The sequence below is a fragment of the Pocillopora damicornis genome, chromosome 7 (genome assembly GCF_964200805.1).
Source record: "Pocillopora damicornis chromosome 7, jaPocDami1.2, whole genome shotgun sequence".
NCBI lineage: Eukaryota > Metazoa > Cnidaria > Anthozoa > Scleractinia > Pocilloporidae > Pocillopora > Pocillopora damicornis.
Window position 1 is genome coordinate 23,057,845 of NC_142676.1, and position 24,360 is coordinate 23,082,204.

The 24,360-nt window shown below is 38.5% G+C and overlaps 2 protein-coding genes across 12 annotated transcripts in view; both read left to right on the plus strand.

The window, feature by feature from the left end:
• Positions 1-7,531, plus strand: part of LOC113669300 (bone morphogenetic protein 2) — a 32,508-nt gene extending 24,977 nt beyond the window's left edge. For 7 of the 10 annotated variants that reach the window (XM_089212342.1, XM_089212343.1, XM_089212341.1 and 4 more), the window contains 2 exons: positions 5,276-5,607; positions 5,776-7,531. In XM_089212342.1, the coding sequence (XP_089068468.1) occupies positions 5,298-5,607; positions 5,776-6,599 (1,134 nt within the window). In that variant the 5' untranslated portion in view covers positions 5,276-5,297 and the 3' untranslated portion in view covers positions 6,600-7,531. Of the gene's footprint in view, positions 1-1,905; positions 2,134-4,408; positions 5,037-5,275; positions 5,608-5,775 lie in introns of those variants that run through there. The other 3 variants (XM_027185308.2, XM_027185310.2, XM_027185307.2) reach the window with 3 other exon arrangements.
• Positions 7,532-11,781: 4,250 nt separating this feature from the next.
• On the plus strand, positions 11,782-23,426 carry LOC113669308 (uncharacterized). 2 transcript variants are annotated; one of them, XM_089212346.1, is made up of 20 exons: positions 11,782-12,873; positions 13,694-13,800; positions 14,580-14,676; positions 15,849-15,915; positions 16,065-16,211; positions 16,620-16,688; positions 17,307-17,363; positions 17,861-18,114; positions 18,394-18,486; positions 18,604-18,680; positions 18,847-18,898; positions 19,461-19,529; positions 19,973-20,061; positions 20,184-20,266; positions 20,712-20,769; positions 21,311-21,392; positions 21,569-21,723; positions 22,347-22,434; positions 22,535-22,615; positions 22,710-23,426. In XM_089212346.1, the coding sequence occupies exons 1-20, from the start codon at positions 11,923-11,925 to the stop codon at positions 22,794-22,796; spliced, it is 2,763 nt and encodes a 920-aa protein (XP_089068472.1). In that variant the 5' UTR covers positions 11,782-11,922; the 3' UTR covers positions 22,797-23,426. The 2 variants fall into 2 exon arrangements, with proteins under 2 accessions (XP_089068472.1, XP_089068471.1); XM_089212345.1 differs by having other exon boundaries at positions 11,788-12,873; positions 16,065-16,210; positions 16,613-16,688.
• The last annotated feature ends 934 nt before the right edge of the window (positions 23,427-24,360 follow it).

Below are 24,360 nucleotides of genomic sequence, written 5' to 3' on the forward strand. Positions count from 1 at the left end.
AAACAGCCTTTACGTTGAACCGATTTTACTTATCTTTGAAAAAAAACATATGGTCAAAAGTTTCCAATTCTGCCCCCACACGAGGGTCCCCAGGATAAATGCAATTAGTTAATTTCTGCTGAAGAAAGTTGAATCATCAAGTTAAAGAGCTGGAAGAAAATTCTCTAGATATGCTTTCAGCTGGAACTAAAACGTAAAGTGGCCGGACAAACGTAGCACATGCGTTGCGCAGAGACGGTATACAGTGCTCTTTAACGTGTTTGATTATCGGTGACTTTCCGTCAAGGAAAAAAGAAAACAACGTGTGGCAAATGAGTAAAATTAATTTGAAATTGTCAGCCAATGTGAAGAGTAAGACAAACTTCATTAAATTGATACAATGACAAAAGTGGGCGCGTAAGGAAAAAAAAAATGCCCCTGTCAAAGGAAAGGAAATATTTAATGATATTAGCTCGAGTGGTGCCGCGTTTTCTCTCTAAAGGGCTTAGAAAACCAACATGATTTCGACCAGTTAATGAAGCAGATCAATTTTCAAATGTATTTGCTAGCGTTCTCCGTCTTCATGGATAACAATCATATCTTTTGAAAGAGAGCCGAGAGCTATAAACATTCGTCACGTTATCTGACGAACATTGACAGTATGCACGCTCCAACAAATGACTCCATTTTAGTTGAAAACATTGACAAATGTAATTACTTTTGGATTTGCATTGCTTACTCTAGCATCTTTAACGACTCGTGGAAAAAAAATAGTTAATGCAACTTTCATTGCTTTGTGTTATCGCTGCAAGATTTTGATCTCTGACAAATTAGACAACCGAAAGAAAAACTACCAGAGCAAAACTCATTTAGAACTGAAACTCGCTCTGACGAAGAGCTAAAACTTGTTGAAACACGACCTTCGATCATCACGTGTGCTGGAGAACTGATTTTGTCAAAGAGGGGTCAAGAACTATTAGTATTATTTTGAAAGAGATATAAGCAGCGAATTGCATAATATCTCTTGATGTTGGCATAAATTATAACTTGGGGCTATATTGTAACTCGATTCTGTACTCAATATTCAAGCCTCGTAGTACGGCAAGTTTACAAGAGAAAACAAAAATGTTGCATTCACCCTGAGTTTTGTCATTATGCGTTCTTTGAAAGTAAGTTGTGGAATTTATTGCGGGTTTCCCCTGTTGTTTTGAAAGTATATTGTCTTTCCTTCTTTTGTTTATGCTGTATTTTTTTTTCAATTTAGCTATACAGAGGCATTGTGTTTTTGCCATTTCATTTCTTCTTAGTGTTGAATGAGGCTCGTTTCGAGAGTAGCCTGCGATTTGTTCACGAGTAATTCCCAGTGGAAAAGACCTTCGTGGGGGCTTGTGCAGACATACGGCTAAACAATGTGTAATTATAAGCTAATTCCTGTATTAAATGTGAAAAACAAAGGGACGGGTTCTCTAAAGATATTTGGCAGATTTCTTGAGTCTCTGGGAAACCTTCGTATGTTTCTTTCGAAAGATGTTTTAGCTCCACGTTTACCCAGATACGCATGCTGGTTCTGTCGCAGCTAGTGCATCCTTGCCTGAGCAATTCCTAGACTTTTTAATCATTCAAATTCCGTGTTTCCTTTAGAAATTACTGTGTCTGATTCCTTGGTTAAACGCTAGTCATCACTTTGAAGAGGTAAAAGTCTTTTACTTCATAGATCTTTATAAGGAGTTGAGATCTCTCGCTTTCAAATTTAGTAAGCGTGTCCAGATTAACCAAAAGTCCAATTACTTTCTTTTTCTTTAAAACACTTTTTACAAGAATTCTTGAGACTGAAAAAGGAAATATAATTAATACGCGTAAGTGGCAAGCTTTGAATGTCACGATTCCTGACCCCTCCTGATGGCAAATGACAATCCTACAGCCTTTAATTAAACGATCTGTCTGTGTGTTGCATGTGTAAAGAATACTTTTGTACGTTGAATGCAATTGTTTGCGTTAGTTCAGCTGACAGATCTTTTTGGCCCCCAGCGTGTTTGTGTTGTCGAATAATTGTAAATTAGTTGCTTTGTTCAAAATCAATCTGGAAGACAAAGTTAACTAGGCTTCGAAGTTGAGTCGCCGTGTTGTTTGGGCAGACCAATTACCCAGTTTACGGTAAGATTAGACATTTGAGTTATTTTTAACGCTGCTTTTAGGCCATAATCTACACGAGATTCCGATGCTGCGAAGTTATTAAAGGCAAAAGGAAGTTTCTCGATCGGGCAAGGTCATTCCGGCTTTATCGAGCCAAGCTTGGATAGCGCAGTTGAAATGATTTCGCGTGGCTTTGACGGCATTTTACGACAAAAACGTCATTATCATATAGTATGTACTGCACTCAACATAATGCAAGAAACGTTTCTTGTAAGCATTTGTTTTCTGGCGTCTTTGTGCGGGTGGGCTAAACTCAAAGTGGCAGGACAAGACTATCTGCACGTACATGTGCTAAGATAACTTTTGTATGAGGACTGTGTTTTTGATGGTCGATCTGAAAATCCTGGCTTCCAATTCCTTAGTCAAACGCTCACGTAATCAAAATGAGAATGAATTCCTTGGTTATTTTGGTCTTTTCGATTTTCTTAGATTTATAAATTAGCATTTATTTCAAGAATTCCAGCGATAGTTTTTTGGAGTTGAAGGCTCCTAGACACGATAACTGATCTTTCGGATCGTTCAGTCATGTCATTACAAAGACTGAGGTAAGACCAGTTTACACTTCTGCGAAGAATATACCTTTGATTAGATCTTTTTGTTCTTAAAAAGACAAGTGAGGTTGCAATTTTATAGAACCTTTCTCCAAATTTTGTCATTACTGCGACTGGCGATTCGCCAGTATACCGGAAAATTTTCTACTTTTGAGGGGGGTAGTTTTCGGCATCATATTCTTCAGCATGGTGCATCATTATCGATCGCATAGTTCGGCTTAGCACTTTCACGGTTTTCTTCGGTGCTTTGTTGTTCGAAGCCCACCGAAAATGTTAAGTATTTGGCTGTTACTAATACTCTTTACTTCTATCATCAGACTGAAGGCCGCAGAAATTTCGTAACAAAGTATGTAGATTACGACAAAACGTGACATAGGAAGATATTTCCTCCATTAGCATTACTTTTATTTCAGATTTTTCCTACGTGTTATCCAGTCTGACTGTCTGGATTTTTAAACCTTGAGCACGGATGCAGACACCTTATATAGATAAACACGTGTAAAGAAGTGCGGCCAAAGACCTTACTCAAATTGTATAAACTTTGACCAGGGACCACACGTCGTACTGGAATACTGTTAGGCACACTTTCTATGCGGTTTTCGACAATCATTTGAGATCAGTCAAGTCTTCAGGTTAATAACTGTCACCTGAACCTATCGCCATGCAGTGGGGCCCTCTAAATGTACCAGATTGAAACTGTTTCCACTTCTGAAAGACCCAGTTGAGGAGTGTCTGGGTGTGCACAACATTCAAATACTCCTCATTTTTGTTCCAAAGGTTCTTTAGTGCTTGCAAATTTTTGTAATTTGGCTCAGTGCGGCTGAAAACGACAAACTCAACTACCATTGGTAAGCTTGATGACTTCTAGGGGATATTTTCATGCCAGTTTGTAAACGTATTTTGTTCCGTGTATCGTGAACGAACTCAGTAATTGCTTCACCATATTTGCCTGATGCTGTATTTATACCAGCAGAATATTGTACCGTGAGCATCAGATTTAAGATTTTAAGAGAGAAGATATATATTGCCTTAGAGCCCCTGATTGTCTCTGGACGGATATTGTCTTAAAAGCTGTCACTGGTAGTTTGTTTCATCTGTCCAACGATCCTCTCTTTGCCATTGAAACTGTCAGAAAACGACGGAGAAGTGACAACTCTGTAAAAGCAGATTTTTCTTGCAAACAAAGCTTCGTGTAAATAGCTTTCCAAAACAAGTATCTTGTCACTATGCACTTATTAGTTAGTACAAAAGCTTCTAATTTTACAAAAATGATACTTGCTTCAAAGAATTAATCTTGATCTAAAAGATTACGTACGTGATAAGAGCGAAACGAAAATAAGTCTGAGTGGAATTTCACATTTTAACTCAACGAAGAGCTATTCTTGGTCATACGCTCTGAGCGTACGTTACCACTCAAGTTTATGTCGCCAGTTTTGTTCACGACGTATCTAACCTCACGCCAGTTAACAGCGAGGTCGAATTGATTATCCTCTTGAGAGGGGTTTAGAAAACGGAAATTTTTGGTTATCGTGAGAATGACAATAATTAGGTTCTCACTTCACACCTTTTTATAGCCCTAGCGGCTCTTAAGAATCCATTTAATTCAGTTTTAATAGCCTATGTAATTATTGGGTCACTTCCGTTTTGAAAAGTATAAATAGACCTCCTAGTGTGCAACTATACTTATTGCCTTTTGTTTTAGAACGGCTGCTGTTTATAAAATCAGATAGCCGCTGTGAAGAGCGTTCAAGGGACCCACGTTTACTAAGCTTAAGCTCCTTTAAAAACTGGCTTTAATATAATAAGATCAAACGTTCGGCAACACGTCCGTCGAACCTCTGTTGTTATACAAGGCGTGTTTTTCGTCAAAGATGCTTTCGTTTCCTCTTCCGAAGACAGATCGTGTCGGCAATGAATGTTTTTGATGAATTCTTTACATTGTAGCTCACCTGGGCAGTGCGATTGTCTTCGCGTGTGTTGTTTATAAATTTGGTTACAACAGTTGAAGCAAGGGATAGTGCTTGGTGTTGAGTGTTGTTAAATCACTCCGCAGCTTCCACTAGTGACCCTATGATCCTCATTCCGGGGGTCAACATACGCCGTGGGGCTTTTTATGGAAAGAAAGCAAATATTGGAACGTGATACGGTAGTTATTTAATTTGCCTTCCTGTGATACAATATAAGTGCTTCGGTTTTTATCTTAAACTGTTGTGAATCCAGAGATTAAGGTTCTCTGGGAATTTGTCTGTGGAACAACTTGGGCGAGTGCGCATTGAAGCGTCTGTTGTTAAGAGCATCACTTTATTAATTCAGGTAAATCTACCCGACAAGTTTCAAGCGTAACTTTATTCGATGTAATCGGATGGACTTCGTGGTAAAGCTGTATATAGATGAGTTACGATCGATACGGGAAGTCATAATTCTTGAGCATCCAAGGCCACTTAATCCTTCTAATCATTGGGAAACACTTATGTAATGACGAAATTCAGATAACGTAAAAATTCAATCGCCTTGGCAATTGACTCATGTAATTTGTTTCCTGTTCTCTCAAGGAGATCGTGCTGGGAACGAAAGATGTTGATCGCTCAGCTGTGGTGTTTACTCTTTGGAGCAACGATATGCGCAGAAGTAAGATCCCTCTCTTTGAGTCATTCTGAGGACAACATACGTTCGGAATTATTCAAAGGAGCAGAACAAGCCATGTTGCAAAAGATGGGCTTACAATCCCGCCCCAGACTAAGAAAGGGACAAAAAGACAAAGTACCTCAGTATATGCTCGACTTGTATCACAATCACATCAATGATCCAGAATGGATTTCTACCAATTTTAGAAACAAGGGGAAATGGACCTTTGCCAATACCATCCGGGCATTTGATCATGAAGGTGAGTGGGTGATAATTTGGTACTAGAGATATAATATTTTGGTTGGCAACCTGTCCTTTGTAAACGTGACATATCTAGGACCAATGCAGTGTTACGAGTGTTTCCCACCGGTTGTGTTCCCTCTGCGAAAACAAGTGTTAACTCTGTTTATTTTTGTTTGTACAAAAGGTGACCATCTGCCTGTTCCAATGTCAGGATTGTCGACAAACCGATGGAACCTCTTCTTTGACATTCGTTCTCTTCCCAGACAAGAAACCCTGACAGCAGCAGAACTTCGTTTGACGTTTTCAGGCGGAAAGAATCACTCCAACGAAACCGCTCCAGTAGTCCAACAACTTGTGGACATTCATCAAGTGATGTTACCGCAAACAGCTGGGCATCCGGCTATAACTCGTTTGATAGACACGAGAAGAACGGCTGGTCATGGAATAGAAATTTTTGACATTAAACCAGCAGTTCAACATTGGGCACTTAATCCCGATGAGAATTTTGGCCTTGAGGTGCGTCTTGTCACCACTGATGAATCTCCGAAAGTTCACATGAGCGCTGACAAAAGAGCGACAAAAGACACTAAACCACTTCTGGTCACGTTCAGCCACGATGGGACACAACACGTCTATCGCCGTCGTAAACGAAGAAGTCGACGGAGCACAGGAAACCGTATGGCGAAAGACAGCACCTACTGTCAAAGGCTCCCTCTATATGTTGACTTTGTAGAGGTTGGGTGGAATGACTGGATCGTTGCTCCTCCCGGATACCCGGCATTTTATTGCAATGGAGACTGTCCCTTTCCAATCGCAGATCACTTGAATACCACAAATCATGCCATTGTACAGACCCTTGTAAACAGTGTAAATGCAGACGCTGTGCCACGTGCCTGCTGCGTGCCCACAACGCTGAATCCCATCAGTATGCTTTTCGTGAACGAGCACACCAAAGTGGTGCTTAAAAATTACCAGGATATGGTGGTAGATGGATGTGGATGTCGGTAAAAGAAGGGAGGAGGAGGAAGTAACAAATGCTCAGAATCCCTGAAGCTAAACTGATGTTAGATTGCTTCCGTCGTAAGACACAACTGAGGCGAATTTCTTAGCGAATGGTCAAGGTCAACAATAAGATCGTGTCCAGTGCTACTGCCATCGGTCTTGGCTTCTTCACCAAGGTGACCACAACGTGGAACAGATCTCAGTTTTAAAAATTGCACGTGCATTGCCATGATGGATAATTTATAAACACAGAAACATGTGTATATAACGACTGTCGACAATAATTGATACGTCGACGAAGTAAAATAGAAGTCAATGAAAAAAAAAAAAGAAAAAAAAAGGGATTGCAATGGATATCGAACTCAGTTTTGTATCAAATTAGCAATAAGTAAATGGTTTTTGACCATTTCATTTTTATAAAGCCGGATTTTCATAAAAGACAGATTAAACATTTTTTTTATTTTCCCAGAAGGTATGCTAATTTTCATGGGAAGATATGATCAAAACTTAAAATTTTTTTAACCTAATAGACTGGATACTCCGCAGTATCAGACAGGAATTTTTATTACCACGTCATAGGTATCGTTCCTTCCTTCGTATTACGCCGCATTCTTCCTAGTATTTACAATGATTTCTGTCGTTATGTATAAAAGACTTACTGATGACATTAGCTCAGTTTAAAACTAAAATAATGTATAATATATTTAAGAGACGGAGATAGTTTCCTAGATGCAAGCCTTTGAAAGAAGTGTAAACTGTTAGATTACTCCTAATCAGTTTTTAGTCTCTTATTTAATGCCAGGTAGCCTCCAATAAAAACTGCAACTTGTGTAACCCATCAGCAAAATAACTGAACCAGGCCGGTACAAAAACTCTGGTTTATAGTCTGATATTTTCCTTTCAATCTGAGATGATAATAAAATTTAAGTAAAGAATGGCGTGAGTTGTAGTACCCTTTTGTTAAAGGTTTCTCTGTTAATTATCCATCATCTGTTTTGATGTAACTACCCATGGGTCCGCGTTGAGCTTCGGCTCCCTCTGGAGGTCTTGTGAAAAGAAATTACGTTTCATGCACCGAAGCTATTCTTCGTTTTATTATAGTTAAACCAGTTCAAAGAGTAAGCGTTGGTAATTTGTTGAATGCAGTCTAACCATGATTTGACCCTGAAAAGACTGTTAATGAGCCTTGCAACACAAATAAAGAAATCAGGAGCAGCAGTTGCGAGTTATGATGATAAAATTCTTTGATCGAAAAAAGTTCATAGAAGACGCTTTCCAGCTTTCTTCGTTCCTTCAAAAGTTTCCTTGAAATTGTTTGATTAATGGCATTTTCATTGTCCTTTACACAGGTCTAACTATCCGGAGTTAATTTTCAGGCAATTTGCTTTGTCAACTTTATTGTTAGCAGCTTCGGTTTGCGGGCTGATTGTAACTGAAGGCTATTTGCACCTCCTTGGGCGCTTCATAGCGCAGTTACTAACTGTTTTTTAATTACTTTTGGACAATAAACGCTTCAAGAGGTTCAAAATTTACTTAACATATCGCTTTCCAAGTGTCCCCCGCCGAAAGCAATGACAATTCCAGACAAGGATTTGTCATTGTTCATTTAAACTCTCTTAATTAAAATTTTAGTTGAAGTGCCGATGTGTTGTTATGACGGACGGCAAGGAAGTTCTTATTTGTTATGAACTCACACTGTCTGCTAATATCTCGAGTCCTCTGAGAGAAAAACCCCACAACCAAATGTCAGTTCGTGGAATGATGTATCGAATATTGGCCATGCGTTGTTCATTGAGGTATTACTATTTGATGAGGACTATGATATTCATTTTGCTACCCCATGCAAAGACTGACAATTTTGCGGGAGGTAACGGAGGAACTTATTCCGATGTATTCCCAATTTTATTACCTGTAATTCAGTTACAATCAATAGAGCTATTGACAGTCCGGAGGCCAATTTGAAAGGTTTCCAGTGGCTTCTTTGTGAGCTTAATGAATTCACGAAGGTATCTCTTATCGTTGGACTAAGTTGTGGAACCAAACATGATCAATACAATGCTGTTTTGTGATAACAACTGTCCTTATTTGACTCTGTCCAGTAAAGTATTCGTCAAATGGGGAACGAGTAAAAACAGATGGTTCTTCTTCATGCCAAGACATGTCAAAGTCAGTCTGCGAGGAAGAGGGCATTTGATTCTAGAAAAAAAAAATCTTGTTTTTTCGTTGACCTTGGCCACTAATTTGTTGTTTACTCAAAAATTTCCGCTTTTTAATCATCTTAAGTGTCTTAAAGTAGTTTGAACAAAGAGGGTCATGATCGAGTGTGATAAATAATATCCGGGTTTTTGTCTCTTTCCTACCAAAAGGGTGAGCCCCAAAAACTCAATTTTCCCTCTTTAAGTTTTTGGACCCACACGTTACAGGACGATTTTGGGTTACAATATTGTGTTCTGCCATTTTTCTTGTGCAACCTCTTTCCTTTGTTCTTCGTGACATTTGCCTGTAAAAATACCTACCAATACTTCATGCCATCTAACAGGGACATACCTATTCGAAATTAAGTGTCTAGGCATAGCTATATTTCCGAACCATTTTAACCGCTCTCTATGTCTCAGTCTTGTTTGTGTATATCAATCGACCCCGTCTCGAAGTAACGGACTAATTGCTAGCTTCAGTTAGCACTTCATTATATTGGCGGCTGATGTAGCACTGAGTTGTAATTACAGTATCCAATTGCTTCTTCATTCAGATTACGTTCTCTCGCTGGTGAGAACCACCTTAATGTCTTACCAACTAAAAAAAATCCTTCAAAGATAGACCGTCATTGCAGCCCTTTGTTCCCGAAAGGCGCTTAACACTAATCTAGACTTGATTGGGGGCACAAATCCAGAAAGAGAAGCATAAAAATAATATTATTTCTATTTTTTATAATTAGCGCATGTTACAGAGAATGTCTAGTGGGGTTTTTGTCTAAAAGGAAGCCTACCAAACTCTGACTGTGGGTAGTAAAATATCAACAGAACAGCCTCTTTGAAAGACCATCGCGCGAGATCAAATATTTATATTAACTCGTGGTTAGCCGCTTACTTAATTAATTTTTAAAAGGCCGGTGCCCTCTGAACTAAAGCCAAAACGTATAGTTTGATGGTTAGTTTGCGAAAAAAAAAAGAGAGAGAGAGATAGAGAGAGATTATCACGACACGCAAAGCGTTTCTTCGAGTTGCAGACGAGTATATTCATCGAGGTGACGGAGGAAACTTCGTTCCCAGGCTAAATCTCCTTTCCCGGCGCTCGCTAGTAGAGGGAAGAACTCGGGAACATAGTTGTAAAAGAGGCTCTTAGAGTGCCTAAGAAGATTTAACGAGGCCTTGGAAATGAGGCAAGCTCATAACAGCAATTTAAACTTATTCTTTGACGAATGAACGACCACATTTAGTCATTTGCTGCTATCAAAATGGCACAAAACGAATTTGCAATCATTACTAGCTAATTAAAATTATTTTCCCAAATACAAATAGTTGCTTGGCCTGTTGGCAAACCTACTTTCTCTTTAAAAAAAAACAACTCTTTAATCCTTTAGCTCTCGCGAAAAAAAATCATTATAGCGGAAAGTCTAGTCAGTTTTAAGCGCTTAGATTTAAAAAGACCAGCTTTGAATCACGCAGTCCTCCGATGATAATTGGATCGCCCTTTTTCTCTACTGTTAGCACCACTTTATTACGTAATAAAATTCCCTCAAATTCTCCTCAAAACTGAGAGCAAACGATGACATTGTCTCCTTAATAAAATAACCTCAAAGCACTTTCTTGAGTGTTTGGTTTAAGTGTGCGTGCAGTAATTTTCCGAACAGAGCACGCATTACGCCCGAACCTGGTCGTCCGCCATGTTGTCGACAAGTGTAAAGCAGTATGTAAGTTAGAGGTAAAGGGCAGGTTGACCGCGCAGAAACATTCACACACCCACACACACGCAAACTTATGGTCGTGTGGAGATCGAACTCTGGAAAACTGTCTAATTAGGTTTATCAGAAATTTTTTTTGATGGCTTGGTGCCTAAACTGAGGCAATGTCAAAGTAAAAATTCATTACCTGACAAGGAAATTCCGCATTAAATTACACGCGAAAACCGATACCGCATGCACGAATCGCGAAGCGATACGTGCGATATCGGTTTTCATGTGCAATTTAACGCGGAATTCACGAGTCAGGCAATGAACTTTCCTTGAATCGCATAATTGAATAAAAATAAGAAGAAAAGAAAACAGTAATAATATTGTTTGTTTTTATCCTAAACGCGCGCCTCAGAAAGCCATTTCAAAGTCAACTGTTAGAACCGTCATTGCATTAGCGAATAGGAAGCGAGGTCAGCAGTCGTGCACGCTTGAATCTTCCACAACTTTATTTGTATCTCGTGCTTGTTTTTACATTTGTTTTCAAACTTTTTAAATAGGCTTCACACTATCTTAAGAATAATAGTAGAATTTCACTGAATTTACGAGCCATTTATTTTTAACATCATTTTTCAAATTTCAAATCATTTGCTCCAGATGGAAAATAATTTACACCTTTTACCTCTTTGGTGGCAAAACTGAAAGAAATTAAATTTCCAAGCGAAAGCACTGAAAGTCTAACATCGCGATTAAAGGTAGTTATTTCTTCTTCTGTATATAGGACAATCGACCTTAGCACCCCTTCCGTTGTCACTTCTTTGTCTTGTTCAGTTAAACTTTTGCTTGCCATTTTCTGGGCCGTGTTCACAGGATTTCCTCGCTTTCTCGTTGTCGCAAGCGAAAGAAGTTTTTTATGCCTCTCCAAGAATTTGTAGTTCATTTCAATACAGGGAAGAACCTCTGGCTCACTTTGAAAAACGCTTTTGTTTGGTTTTTGGCTCTAAAAAATGACATTGTAGAAAACTTTGTTACCATTTGACGATAGATGTTATGTTTATGTACTTGCGAAACTATCGCATAGCTTCGTTGACGAATCAGAATGCGAGATTTTATCCAACTATGAGATCTAAAATACATGTAGTATTTTCAAATGTATTCGTTTATTTAAAAATGTGTATAATCTTTCAAAATGTTCAGCAGCTAGTGAAACTCCTGTCAGTTAATCATCTTGCTATTAATAAATTAGTCTTTTTACGAAATATCTTGGTCACAATTTGATTGGACAGATAATGGATAAGGTTAAACACTTGTCTCACAACTCACACGTGTACAAAACAGAGGTCTGGAGACGAGACGAGCACTGGGTATGAGCGCGGTTTAATCCTGTCCGGTTGCTAAGGAACGCTACAGAGAAGGGCAACAGAGACTGTCGTCGCCAAAATGGCGGACGGCAGAGATGGGCTGAGCTTTCTACCGAATGTTAAAGCCAGCACTTGCAAACAAGGAAAGAAGACTAAACGAGTAGCATTCAAAAATCTCCAAAGACCTTTAGTACTCCCTAGCTTGGAACTCAGCACTGTTGACTTGCAATCAGTGAGTAGCTTGTTCTCTCACAAGCAAATATGTAAAAAAGTGTGCGAGTGGTTTACAGACTGGAGGTCGTGGCAACAACGGATCTTATTATGCGGCGTCTCTGAAAAGTGCACGAAAAGTCAATTACAGGCTTTTGTGACGATGCTTGAGCCAGTATTTCACAGGGATTTTACTGCTAGGCTTAAAGGAATTTATCCAACAACTCGTATTAAGGCGCGACTGGTTCACACAGCCACTGTTCCAAGCTTCAGCGCGGAAGAATTGAAAAATGCTCTTCAGCCATCGCAGGAAGTAAATCGGGTGAATTCTTCAACCACGGTTGGTGAGGTAGAAAAACCTACAGACAAGGATTCAGACAGTTTTCACAGTGAATCAGGTGGATCTCATGACCGAAATAGTTTCAGTGGTATGAATTTTACCACAGACACAAGGATTGTGAGTATCCCTGAGGGGAGCGTGGATTCCCCTCTCACCCCAGATGGGGGTACAGCTATGACAGCTTCATCTCATACTATAAAACCAGCTGCTGACATTGAGGAAAACTGCCGGCATGAACATGCCCCGCCATTTGTAAGGAGAGTTAGTACACCAAATTTTTTCCCACACTTCAATCATAAGCAGCTTGGCCACATGAGAACTGTTCTAAGGACTGGAGATAAAGATAAGCTCTATGGACATGCGCCAGTTACATTTAAACATAATAAGTGGTGGGAAGGCCATAAAGGAGGTCATCTGATCAAGCCCAGGAGGAGTAAACTTTCAAATCATTTTAAATCTCAACTCAGTCAGATTCATCAGGTATTACATAGATGGGTCAAGCTTCACACAATACCTACAATATATATCAAAACATTTGACACATCAATATTGAAATTCTAGTACCATTTTTATTTTAAACCTTTTAACTCTCATGAGTGACCAAGACAGAATTTCTCCTTACAATATCAATACAATATCAAGCAAACAAATGATGAGAATAAAGAAAAATATCAATTAGGGGATTATAAATTGATCCAACACTAAATTCTCCAAACTAACATCACAAGAACTGTACAGCAAACAGTAAGGAGAATTACTAATGAGATCTTGGGAGTTAAAGGGTAAAGACCCCTACTTTCACCCTCCCCCCTCCTCCTATCCCACACCTTCCCCCCTCCCTCTCAGCCCCTGTGCTATGTTACACTTCACTTTTTGTGATTTTGTAACAATGAATGATACAAGGGGGTATTGCAGCAAACTGCATTTCTACATGCCTCCTCAAGAGTAGTCCCATTCAGGTTTTGTTCCAACACATATTGTAGTCAGTTATTTCCTCTTTATATCTTCTGTCTTTACTTTATGACATAGCTCAAATATTCCATCTTTCTTTCTTGTCCTTACAATGAAGAAAAGGAGTAACCTGAATTTTAAAATCCCAAGCTTGATAAATTTTTAAGCGGATTTCCTCTCTTGAAAGTGCTTTGGTAGGTTTGTGTTACAGTTTTCTTTGTCATTAATGAATTGTTCATACTATATAGTTATTACTAATCCTATATTCATAGTCTTAATAATTATATGTAGCTATGGAAGCTATATCCTTCAAATGAATCAATGGATGATTTGTTTTGTTCTCTGGCAGTGGCTGGATGAGTGGCCAACACATGAAAGAGTAGAGCTAGTATCAGAGGTGGTGAAGTGCTGTGATGAAGAATCTCTAAATTTTTTTGCACAATGTCTTACCCAGAGGTAAAGGGTGAAAAAAGTTTTTATTCTTCACATAAAAAGAAATTTAAAAGCCATTTCAGACAAAAATCTTGCAAGGATCATGACATTTTGTTCATTTTGTTTTTTTTTTTCTTGTTTTTGTTTGTTTGTTTGTTTTTTTTTATCATCTTGCAAGTTCATGTAGATCCCAAGGGTTCATCTTATCCCTAGCTAAATCACAAGAATTGTTCTAAGAATTTAATATTTAATCCTACAACATGAGTATAACACTAGAGGCTCTTGAAAATGCAAATTCCATACATTTATGAAATATGTTTTGGTGATTGGAAGTTTGATAGGTTTACAATTTCCCCCAACTACCAATTTTAGAAATTGTGAGCAATACAATATAATTACTCAGACAGGTATTGCCACTACTGGTAAATTTAACAGATTGGCAATGGTTTAGTGTGGTCTGTACTGTTATTGACAAGGATATTTGTCATTTCATCGCTTAAAATGTTGTAGACCTCAGAGGATGCAGGCAAGTGAGTCTGCATCAAATTTTAACCTCTGTGATGAATATTTTATCGTTGACAATCAGAGTACAGACCATGCTAAACCACTGTCGATTTGTTTCTCACCAAAATAACTACATCAAATACAATGATTCTTTCAGTATGTGACCATTGCATGACATGTTGTTGTGAGCAGTGTTATCTGTACTCTAATCAGCCAATCAGATGGCAACATTACCACCAATTGTGGTTAAAAATTAAATATTAATATATTACACTGTACCCCTATTTTTATGATTTCAGGTTAAGAGATACAACAGATTTAAACTGTGTCCCAGACAATGTTCTGCTTTACGTCTTTTCCTTTTTGAATGTTAGAAGCTTGTGCCAAAGTTCTCAGGTAGGAAATTCAGTATTTTGGAAATTATATTTGATTAATTTTAATTTTTAATTTCATTTGATTAATTTTGATTTTTATTTCATAGTCTGAAATTTTATCTAATCAATACCCATTTTTATTTGTGGTTAAAATTGTTTCTAGTTTTGTGCTATTCTTACATTCATTATCACAACCAGAAAAAAAATCAAATTAATTTGAAAAAATTGTAGTCAGAAAGAAAAATTTTAACCACAACATTTTCATTTGCTGGATTACAACTCTTTAGCTCCCGAGATCTGATTGTTAATTATACCCTCTAGCAGCTGTGCATTTCCTTGTAAATTAGTAATGGGAGTTTGGTGCTAGATCAAGATTGCAGCTTCTACCTGATAAGTTTGAGTATTCTCAATATCTGTTTGCTGAATAATGCATGGATATTTAGGGAGAGGGTTCACGTTAATCACTACTGGGAGTTAAAGGGTTAAACTGTTTAACCCCTAATAGTGACGACATGTAGTATTTAATTTCCTCTCGCAGTATCACTCTCAAATCACCAAGTAAGGTCAGGAGAGTTATGGAAATGATCATTAACTAAAGACTGAAATCCTTGATTGTTAAACAAATTCTCCTTGTCAACCCCTCAGGAAATATATATATACTCTGGTGTTAGGGTGTATAAGCTTCAAGGTAGAGAGTATATGGCAGGAGTCCATGTAAACTATATACCTTCAGAGAAAGATGTTTTTTTGTCTTGTCACAAGTGCAAGACAGAGAAAGAATTCCAAGTCCCCATGAGGAATCAACCCTCAGCCCTTTTGATTCCATGCTCTAGTGCTCTACCACTGAGCCACAGAGACTCTACACTGAGTGAGTTTTATTACAAAGCTCATATGACAGGCATCCTGCATACTGTTAGGTTCAGATATGTCGATAGCGTCATGTTTGTAAATAGAATACGAGAGATGGTAAGTTTTTGAGCTCAGTAAAGAAATAGAGATAAAGGTTTTTCATCTTGCCATGTGTGTGGGACAAGGAAAAAAATTCTGAGCCTCCATGAGTCTGCTATTTATACTTTCACTTTCCAAGAGTTAGAAAAGGTTTTTTCGTGGGGCATGTTTCTTGCTAAACAAACCTTTTATTATCATGTGTATCAAAGGCATGAACTGAATGAATTTGTGATTGCTTTTCTGAAGGTTTGTTATCGATGGAGATTCTTAACTAATGATAGTAGACTTTGGAAAGCTAAAATCGCTTCACTGGGTAAGTATTATGGAATTATTTTCAACACGGTAGTGTAAATTTTGTTGTGTTTGAAGTTATGAACTTGACATTTTTAGATTTTTTTTCTCCTTTTTTGTAATTTTTTTTGGATGAGTCAAGCAGTTTATTATTACTATCTTTGTATCCAGGGGCCGCTGAAGGAATTGAAAACTTAACAGAAAAGATTGAAGTCCTTGGTCATGGTCAGGCTGTTGATTGGAAACAAGCTTATAGAGAAGTAAAAAATTACTACAAAGATTTGGCCATGGTGAAACTAGAGAAGGAAGAAGAGAAAGGTGAGTCATAAACTAGACAATAAACTATGTAACCCTATGAGAAGTAACAAGATTTCCAAAATTTGAAGTTGCTATGAAAGTTGTTGAAGGGTTGAATTTTTGTCTTGTCACCCACCACCCTCTCTTCCCCCCCCCCCCCCCAAAGTGGGTCAGCAACAAAAAGATTTTGCCACTCAATAGTTTAGTTATTTTGATAATCAGAAATTTTTGCTAAATTTGCCAATAACAGTTGATGTCTTTGCAGGTGGTTTGCTTCTGGGTAGAATGAGTGCCCTCCATCCAAACAAAATGTAAAATGCCAAACATAGAATGACCTAATTCCAACAGATTGTATTTAAATTGATGTGACTGGGTGAAAAGTTACAAAACATTAATCTTAAAAAGTGAAATGTTACATTACTGCCACAGAGTTGAAAGAGAAATTAGAAGCTGCAAGATGCGAGGAAATGAAGAAGCAATCAAAAGTAACAGTAACTGGTATGTCTATTTCAAATATGTCTGGCCATGACAGAAGAACAGGAGACAACATGCAGTTTCAAAAAGTCAGAGATATGTGGTCTCCTTTTGGAGAGAAATCATAGGAAAAGGAAAGGAAAGGAAAACCGTGAGCTTCACTAAACAGATTATAATGAAGAGAGATTTCTGTCTTGAGCATATTTCAAATCATGTTGAGTATCTCTCATAAACGTTTTTTGTACTTTGCCTGGATCACAAAATTTAACCCTCGCAACATGCTTTTGTCCCTTCAGCTGCTCAGAGGGGAATAAAACTGGTACTTACTGATAACTTTGGAACTAGTCAATCAGTGTGTGCCAAAAGCTCTATTCACCTGTGTAGAATGAACTAACAGTGGATATATTTGCCAACTTTGCTTGGGGTAATTATGGGGTCAGGTGTTAGGCTTAGTCCAAGGCCACGCAAAGGGACATATATGATGGATAGCAAGAATTATCTGACAAGTAAAAAGTTGTACTGTTAAAGAAGCTAGTGACAATTAAATGTATTTGTATGCATTTTGGTAACTTTTGGTGTTAGTCACTTAGTGTTAATTCAAGGTCAGTTTTCCAATGATTGAATTTGCTCTTTTTCCATCAGAATTGCCACCAAAGCCCATCATCAAAGATGAACCAAAGGCTGTGTACAGTAGCGTTGGTAAGGGATGTGTTTTTTTCTGATCAGTTTGTAAATAAGCAAGACGCGGTGGCATAATGGCCAGTGCACTGGACTTCGCGTCCAGAGGTCTGGGTTTGAGACTCGGCTGGGTCAGTGTGTTTGTTCTTGGACAAAACACTTTAGTCTCACCATGCCTCTCTCCCCCCAGGAGTATAAAAAGGTACTAGCAAATTGTCAGGGAAGCCTGATGAAATGCAGGGGGAAACCTTGCGATGGACAAGCATCCCATCCTGGGGGGGGGGGGGAAGTTGTAATACTCCTTGTCGCTTCATGCTTCTTGGAAACCAGGATAAACTCTGACTGAGGGGGGCTAATAGGCTTGAGAAAACACTTTATTTTTTCCTCTACGGAAATAGCACCAGAATTTTTAGCCATTAAAAAAATAAACTATCTGTAGTGTAAGTTTCTTTGTCTTAAAGAACTGGTTTTCTGCTATTTTGCACATGGAGTTCGTATCGATTCCTTTCCTTTGCCAGCTGAAATTGTGATAGCTCAAGTGATGGAGAACGTCGGACCCGCTCAGTCTGCCCCGACCGCTGATCAAAAGGAGCATGGTGACGAGTTCACAGCAGCAGACTTTGATGGAAATGATCTAACAGGTGGGAACCTAAAGCTCCTGACACGCAGTTTGAAGGCACTGGCTGATGGCGGAGATAAACCTGAAGATTTAGATGTTGCATTGGATGTACGGCCTACCCTTGTGCAGGCATCAAACTTGTTGGCAACATCAGTATGTATATTCTCCATACTGTTATTTACACATTTCCTAAGGTGCTGATAAGGAGAATTTATTGAACAATCGAAAGCTTCCTTATTTGGTGATCATTTCCTTTTTTCATATGTATTTGAAATGAATGATTCAGTAGTATAATTGTAAGGAGAAACTAGATGCTGATTACTCTTAGGGTTTAAGGATTTAAATCTTCCCGCGGGCGAAGAAACGTGCGTCATGCAGCGCCGACAATGACGCCTGCTCGAAGGCTAAATATAGTTTTCGTTTGTCTCACAGGAAGGTGATGGAGAAAGAGGCAAGCAAAAGTTTCGTTATCTCTCACTTGCAGTTCAAGGTGTTTTTTCTGCTCGAAGGGTGCGGAGATTGCAGGTATGAAGATCGTCTACTGTAACACTTTTTAAATACACAAGAATCTCTGCTACAAGTCATCAGTTTAGAACCTAAAAATTTTATTCCGTCCCGCGTCCTTCGTTTTCTATTTTTTAGGGACACATGGATGCCATATTCTGCTTACAGTTCGATAAAAGAAGGATTATTACCGGCTCTGCTGACCGCACAATACGGTAGGCTTAAACTGGTTCTTTAAGTAAAATTGAAGTGTGACGAAATTCATTTGTTTCAGACGTATTTCATGAGAAAGTTTTTAAAGGACGATAATCAAATCAGATTGCTTGTTATGTATTCTTTTCTGAAAAGTGATCTTAGTTGTGATTTTCTCTCCATTTCTAGTATGTGGGATGTGAGGAGTGGGCGAAGTATTCACAAGCTAAAAGGCCACAAGGTATTGTTCTCACATCGCTCAGGAAGATACGATTCTGACCGTGAATTGATCGTAAGCGACAACTTTGTTTAAGCGCAACAAATCCTTCTTTCTTCCCTGGTGGCATGGAAAAGTGTTGTACAGGGCTGGATTTGAAATCTGGAGGGTCCAGGATGACACCTGCACACTGTAACTCAATTGGATTTCTTTCTCGGTAGTTTCGAGTTGAACTCCTCTGTTGAACTTTGTAACTAATCAATTGATTTGACCTGCCGTAAATGGACACTTTGAAAACTGATCGCATGATTTAATTGTAATTTAACCATTTCGTTACCAACATCCTTCTTTTTGCTGCCATATCATCCCTTTGAAATAAGTTGAGAGAGTTTGGTTTTTATGTCAAGGTACATAATAAAAAACTCCTGCTCGTATTCATGTGTTTTCTCATTTCTCATTTGGTGAATTAAGTTTTGAAACTGTTTGGAGAATAAACCTGTGAAGTAATCCTGCAAGGTGAATGGTCAAACCATTTCTTTTGGTATTTTTTTATACCTCAAGTACCACTTTGTTTTTTGGTTTTCAGGGTGGAGTGCGGTGTCTTCAGTTTGACGATGAGAAAATCGTCAGTGGCTCGTGGGATATGACTATCATGGTTTGTGTTTTCTTGATTTGTCAATTTTTGTGTTACCTGTTGAGACTCCAGGACATCTTTTTAATCAAGGCTATGAGATTATTATTCATATATGTGTACCGTTAGTTGTGACAACTCCGATTTAGTGATGGAGTGAATTGCGATTGGTGTCGTAAAACTAGCCAATCCCAACAGAGCGAAAAAAGACCAAAGAGCCTATGAGAGGTCAATGCGGAAAAATGGGAAGAAGAAAAAAAAAAAAACAAACAAAAACTGGACAAAGTCAGTGCCTCAAGCACAGGGAAGCGAGAGGGAACTGTTTGTCAGAAAAACCAATTTAGCGATCGATCTGTTCGGGCGCCGAAATTTTGTCTTTTTGTTTTAAGTTATTTTTCCGATCATGCGGAAACCAAGCTTTAATTTTTTTTGTCTTTCACACTAACAGTTGAGTTTTGTGATTTTAGGTTTGGCACATTGTTAAGTTCCACAGATTAAAAGTTCTTTATGGGCATTCTGGATGCGTTTCATGTTTGCAGTTTAAAGGAAAAATCCTGTAAGTGTTGTAGAACAAGAAAACTTTTGCCTTTCCTCTGCATGCATGAGCTTGGAGTAAAATCAAGGCATACACGAATTACTTTCGACACTCAAGTGAAAATCGCTTTTTTCTCCTTTCAGAGTGAGTGGGTCACATGACCGTACCCTCCGCATTTGGAACGCAGACACGTGGGAATGTGAATCTGTAATTGAAGGACATGAAGGTACTAGGATTAATATTGTTACATTATCGCCAGTGGCACAGAAGTTGCGCTTCATGTGTCCGACCAGCCTGGGAGGCTGTCAGTGACTTTAAAAGTGGAAGGCAGAGAAGAATTAGTAGGCGTCTAGGTTGTCGTAGACGCCTTATTATTTCGTTAGAAGAGGAACTATTTAGTTTAAAAGTCCCAGGCGTAGAATCGATTCAGACATCTAAGTTACGGGCAAACAGTATATTCAATTTCACTCGAAAATGGAAAATGGCCGCGTTACAAATTGGTTCTATAGTAGATGTATTTCAAAAGTTGCACGATCTTTCAATTGCACATAGGTAAACTGAGGTGTAACTAGCCAGCTATAGATGGCGGCTGGCGGTTTTGGTCAGCCACTGACTGAGTCTGTACACATTGCTAACATAGTGCTTATAGCACTTAATTTGTTAACTCCTAGGTGCTGTTACGTGTCTCCAGCTGAACGGAGACTACTTCGTCAGTGGTTCTATTGATAGGTAGGGAAACTAAATATCCCGTTTAATTTCTGCAAACCAAGGTGTAAATGCTCATTTTGGGGGGCGAGGGAACGAGAAGCGCGACAGGCAAATGATGCAATAGAGTTTGCGTAGTTCGGCAAATGCAGCAAACTTTTAGATGCATGCACAGGGAAATTTGCAACAGGCGGTAAGGGCGGGAAACTTGCAACAAGCGGCAAGCGGGGGAAACCTGCAACAAGCAGTAAGCGTGGTAGAAACTTTCGTCAAGAGGCAAGCGCGGGAACCTGAGGCAAGCGCGGGAACCCGAAACAAGCAGTAAGCGCGGGAAAATTTGCAACAAGCGACATGCACGGGAGACCTGCAATAAGCGTTGACCGCGGGAAAACTTACGGCAAGCGGAAACCGCGCGGAGAAGCTTGCATCAACCGGAAAGCGTAAGAGAAGTTCTTTTGGCCAAATCCTCGTTGTGTTTTCTTTGCTCTTGTACATCATCTAAGACTCACCACTATTTGAATATCACGGAAAATGAAAATTATTTAAACCTATCTCGTCTTTGTAGGACGTTAAAATTGTGGGATATAAAGACAAGAGCGTGTCTTCATACATTTGAGGGACATAAAGACGCTGTACTGGCCGTCACGGTAAAATTTCTCAACTTGGTAGCTTTTAGATGTGTTATACTCGTTTCTTCTTACAGCAGTTTTCTAAAGGTGACTTCGTCGCGATTGGTTTGTTAAAACGCCACTAAATTTTTTTTCTTATTTTCTTTTTTTTCCTTATTTCTCTTTCTGTTTTCTTTTTTTTTTTTCTTTGAAAGGTACTCGGTAACCTAATAATCAGTGGGTCCGCGGACGGCATGATTATGTTCTGGAACCTGGAAACGGGATTCTGCGAAGCTGCTATCCAAGGTCACGAGGGCCCAGTCCACTCTCTGGATTACAATGGTCATCAACATTTCTTCTCATCAGGAGGGTAAGACTTTTTCCTAGGTTATTTCATTTTCTTGCGAGAGAACCTCCTGTAACTCTTCTCAAATAGCACTGACGTAAAATATTGCAGCAGCACTAGTTAATGCTAAGCCAACTGTTACAAGCTTGGCATTAGATGTTATCTCACGTTTCTGCTTTGATTTAGAAAACCCTTGACTACTATTCAGGAATTGCCGTTTCGCGCTTTCTTAGTGAATTTGTGAGAACAAACTCGCCCTCGCCGAGACTTTGAGCCAAGATTTTTCGTCATCATTATTTTGGCGTTGTATTTTGGCGTTTCAGTCTTGATATCTATATTGTCTCAGTTTAGATCTCAAAGTAGTTCACTCTGTTGAAGAGTTTGAGCCAACAACACTCAAAAACAAATTTTGCAGGCTTCTTTTCAGCAGCTGCTTAAATTACAGCTTACCATCGAGGATTATCGCTTTGCCAACCCATAAATATAAGTAATCATTTCCTTTACGAGATATGCGTATTAGGAAAGCTTGTACCCACAAGTCCTTCTAGGTAATTATATTGAAAATGGTTTGCGCTCCGACGTCCGAACGTTTACAAGTGAAAGTATTGCGGTTTTTTAGCGCGTTTTTTTTTTGTTTCATATCACAGGGATAATTTATTGAAGGAGTGGGACCTAAGTACCTGTACGTGTCTACGATCATTACAGGGACACAAAGGGCCGGTGTTCTGTGTTAAGGTAGGATTAGGATCTTTCATTTGTGCTCCGTTTAATGAGCACAAACTTCTTTCACTTTACTTTCGTTATACTACTATAACTTTGACAACTTTGTTCCCAGGCCGTCCCGCACAGGGTTGTCTCTTGCTCTGCCGACGGATTTACGAGGATCTGGGACCTAAATAGTTTGCCCGAAGGAAAGGTTGGTGACGTTGCATAACCCACAAGTTGGAGTCAATTTTTTAAAAATATATCATTTTTAAAACGCTGTTATTGTTCCTTTCTTTTTTTGGTAGGGTCTGAGTAAAGCAATTGCTGTTCAAGAAAACGTTATCACACCAACCAAAGTGGTAGAAAACTCTCTCGAGAAATCTTTAAAATAGATTTAGGGGGTAGATAATGCTCATTTTGACCCGGTCTTGCACCAAAATTTTGTTTTTTAAGTAATATTGCTGCTTGTTTTTTGACACCTGTTTACGTCAATGTTACTGATTGTAAAGACAGTCGAGACACAAGCACTCTGCTTGGTTGCTATGCAATCATGTCCTTTACTAACAAGGAAACAAACAAACAGCATAATTATTTATTAATTTTTTTCTTCGCTGAACTGTTTCAGACTAACTGTACATTATGCGCTCAGCACACGGTTTTTCTTTTTTTTTAAAGAAAACACTGTTATAAATTAAGAACATTTCCAAAATATACGTGGAATTTTTCCGTTTTTAACTGAAACAGATGCTAAAAGAATTTGTACCGAAATGTAAGCCAGGAGATAAAATAAACAGTATTGATGCCTGGGGACGTTTACTCTGGAATACAAACAGATGAAGAAATAATTAAAATTTTTAAAATTTCAGATGTTAATAGCGAGATGCTCTTTATCAGGCAATGATTTTGGAGAAGGTGGAAATATGGAAAATATTTGTATTTGTTTAGATATACTGTTGTCATGTTAATAAAAATTAGTATCTATAAACATTCGAGTGAATAAACAACATATCGATTTTAACATATCTTCAGTTGTACCTTCTTGGTTTAAAATATTTCAAGGGCATCAACTTGATATCCTCATCAAGTAATTTAAAATTTTTGTATCTTTTTTGTACCCTTCAATCCTGTAACTATCACAGGTGAAAAAGAGTCCTTTTTTTACCATTATTAGCAGTGAATGACGTAGATAGAGTGAAGTGTTCCTCTGAGATATAATTAATTATCAGGTTCTAGAAATTTGCGCCGCAGGCCATATTTCTAATTTGTCCTCTTTCCTGCACGCGAAGTTTTAGCGTCTAACTTTTACTTTTGTTAAGTGTTCGACAGACCTCTTCGCCTTTTAAAAGTGTCCACTGTGTGATCATGTACAGACGCGATTGATTGGAAAAATTTTCTTTACCCGCAAATGCGTGTTTAGTATGTTGTCATTGTTATGGAGTTTTAAAAAAAAGCACAACATTGTCGTTAATGATAGTGAATGTCTCTGGTTTGACGCGTTGGTCGCTGAAAACAATTTTTACGTGTGATAAAATTGATAACAAGACATTTGGGAAACATGCGCCTGTATGCAATGGAATTAATTTGGCTTGAAAGCCAAGAGTTTTTATAGGAATGTGCCCCGGATTGAAATGCTTAGCATAGAAGCTACTCTTGAGCTGACAGTCTCAGTATGCAGAATGCTAAGTTTTAACATCGATTTTCCCATCACAGAAAACATTGCCGCTTTATTTTGGATTATACCAAAAACAGTGAAACTTTCTACCTAGGTTTGGATGAAGGAATTAACATTAGGAGGGACGGAGAACTTTTTTAATGGAAAAAAAAAGACAGTCGAAACTGATTTGTTAAATTGACTGGGACACTAATGAAGTCTTGATGTCAATTTGGCAGTTCTGTGCGCCAACCATATTCCACGCTGTCAAAGTTCTCGCATCTCCATACAACTGTAGTCCTTAT

Excerpts from the sequence above, each read along its gene's own strand:
- LOC113669308 (XM_089212345.1), top strand. The coding sequence starts at position 11,923 with ATGGCGGACGGCAGAGATGGGCTGAGCTTTCTACCGAATGTTAAAGCC. Across the intron at positions 18,681-18,846 it reads TCTGCTGACCGCACAATACG|TATGTGGGATGTGAGGAGTG; the intron begins GTAGGCTTAAAC and ends CTCCATTTCTAG. Across the intron at positions 20,062-20,183 it reads CAGTTTAAAGGAAAAATCCT|AGTGAGTGGGTCACATGACC; the intron begins GTAAGTGTTGTA and ends TTCTCCTTTCAG.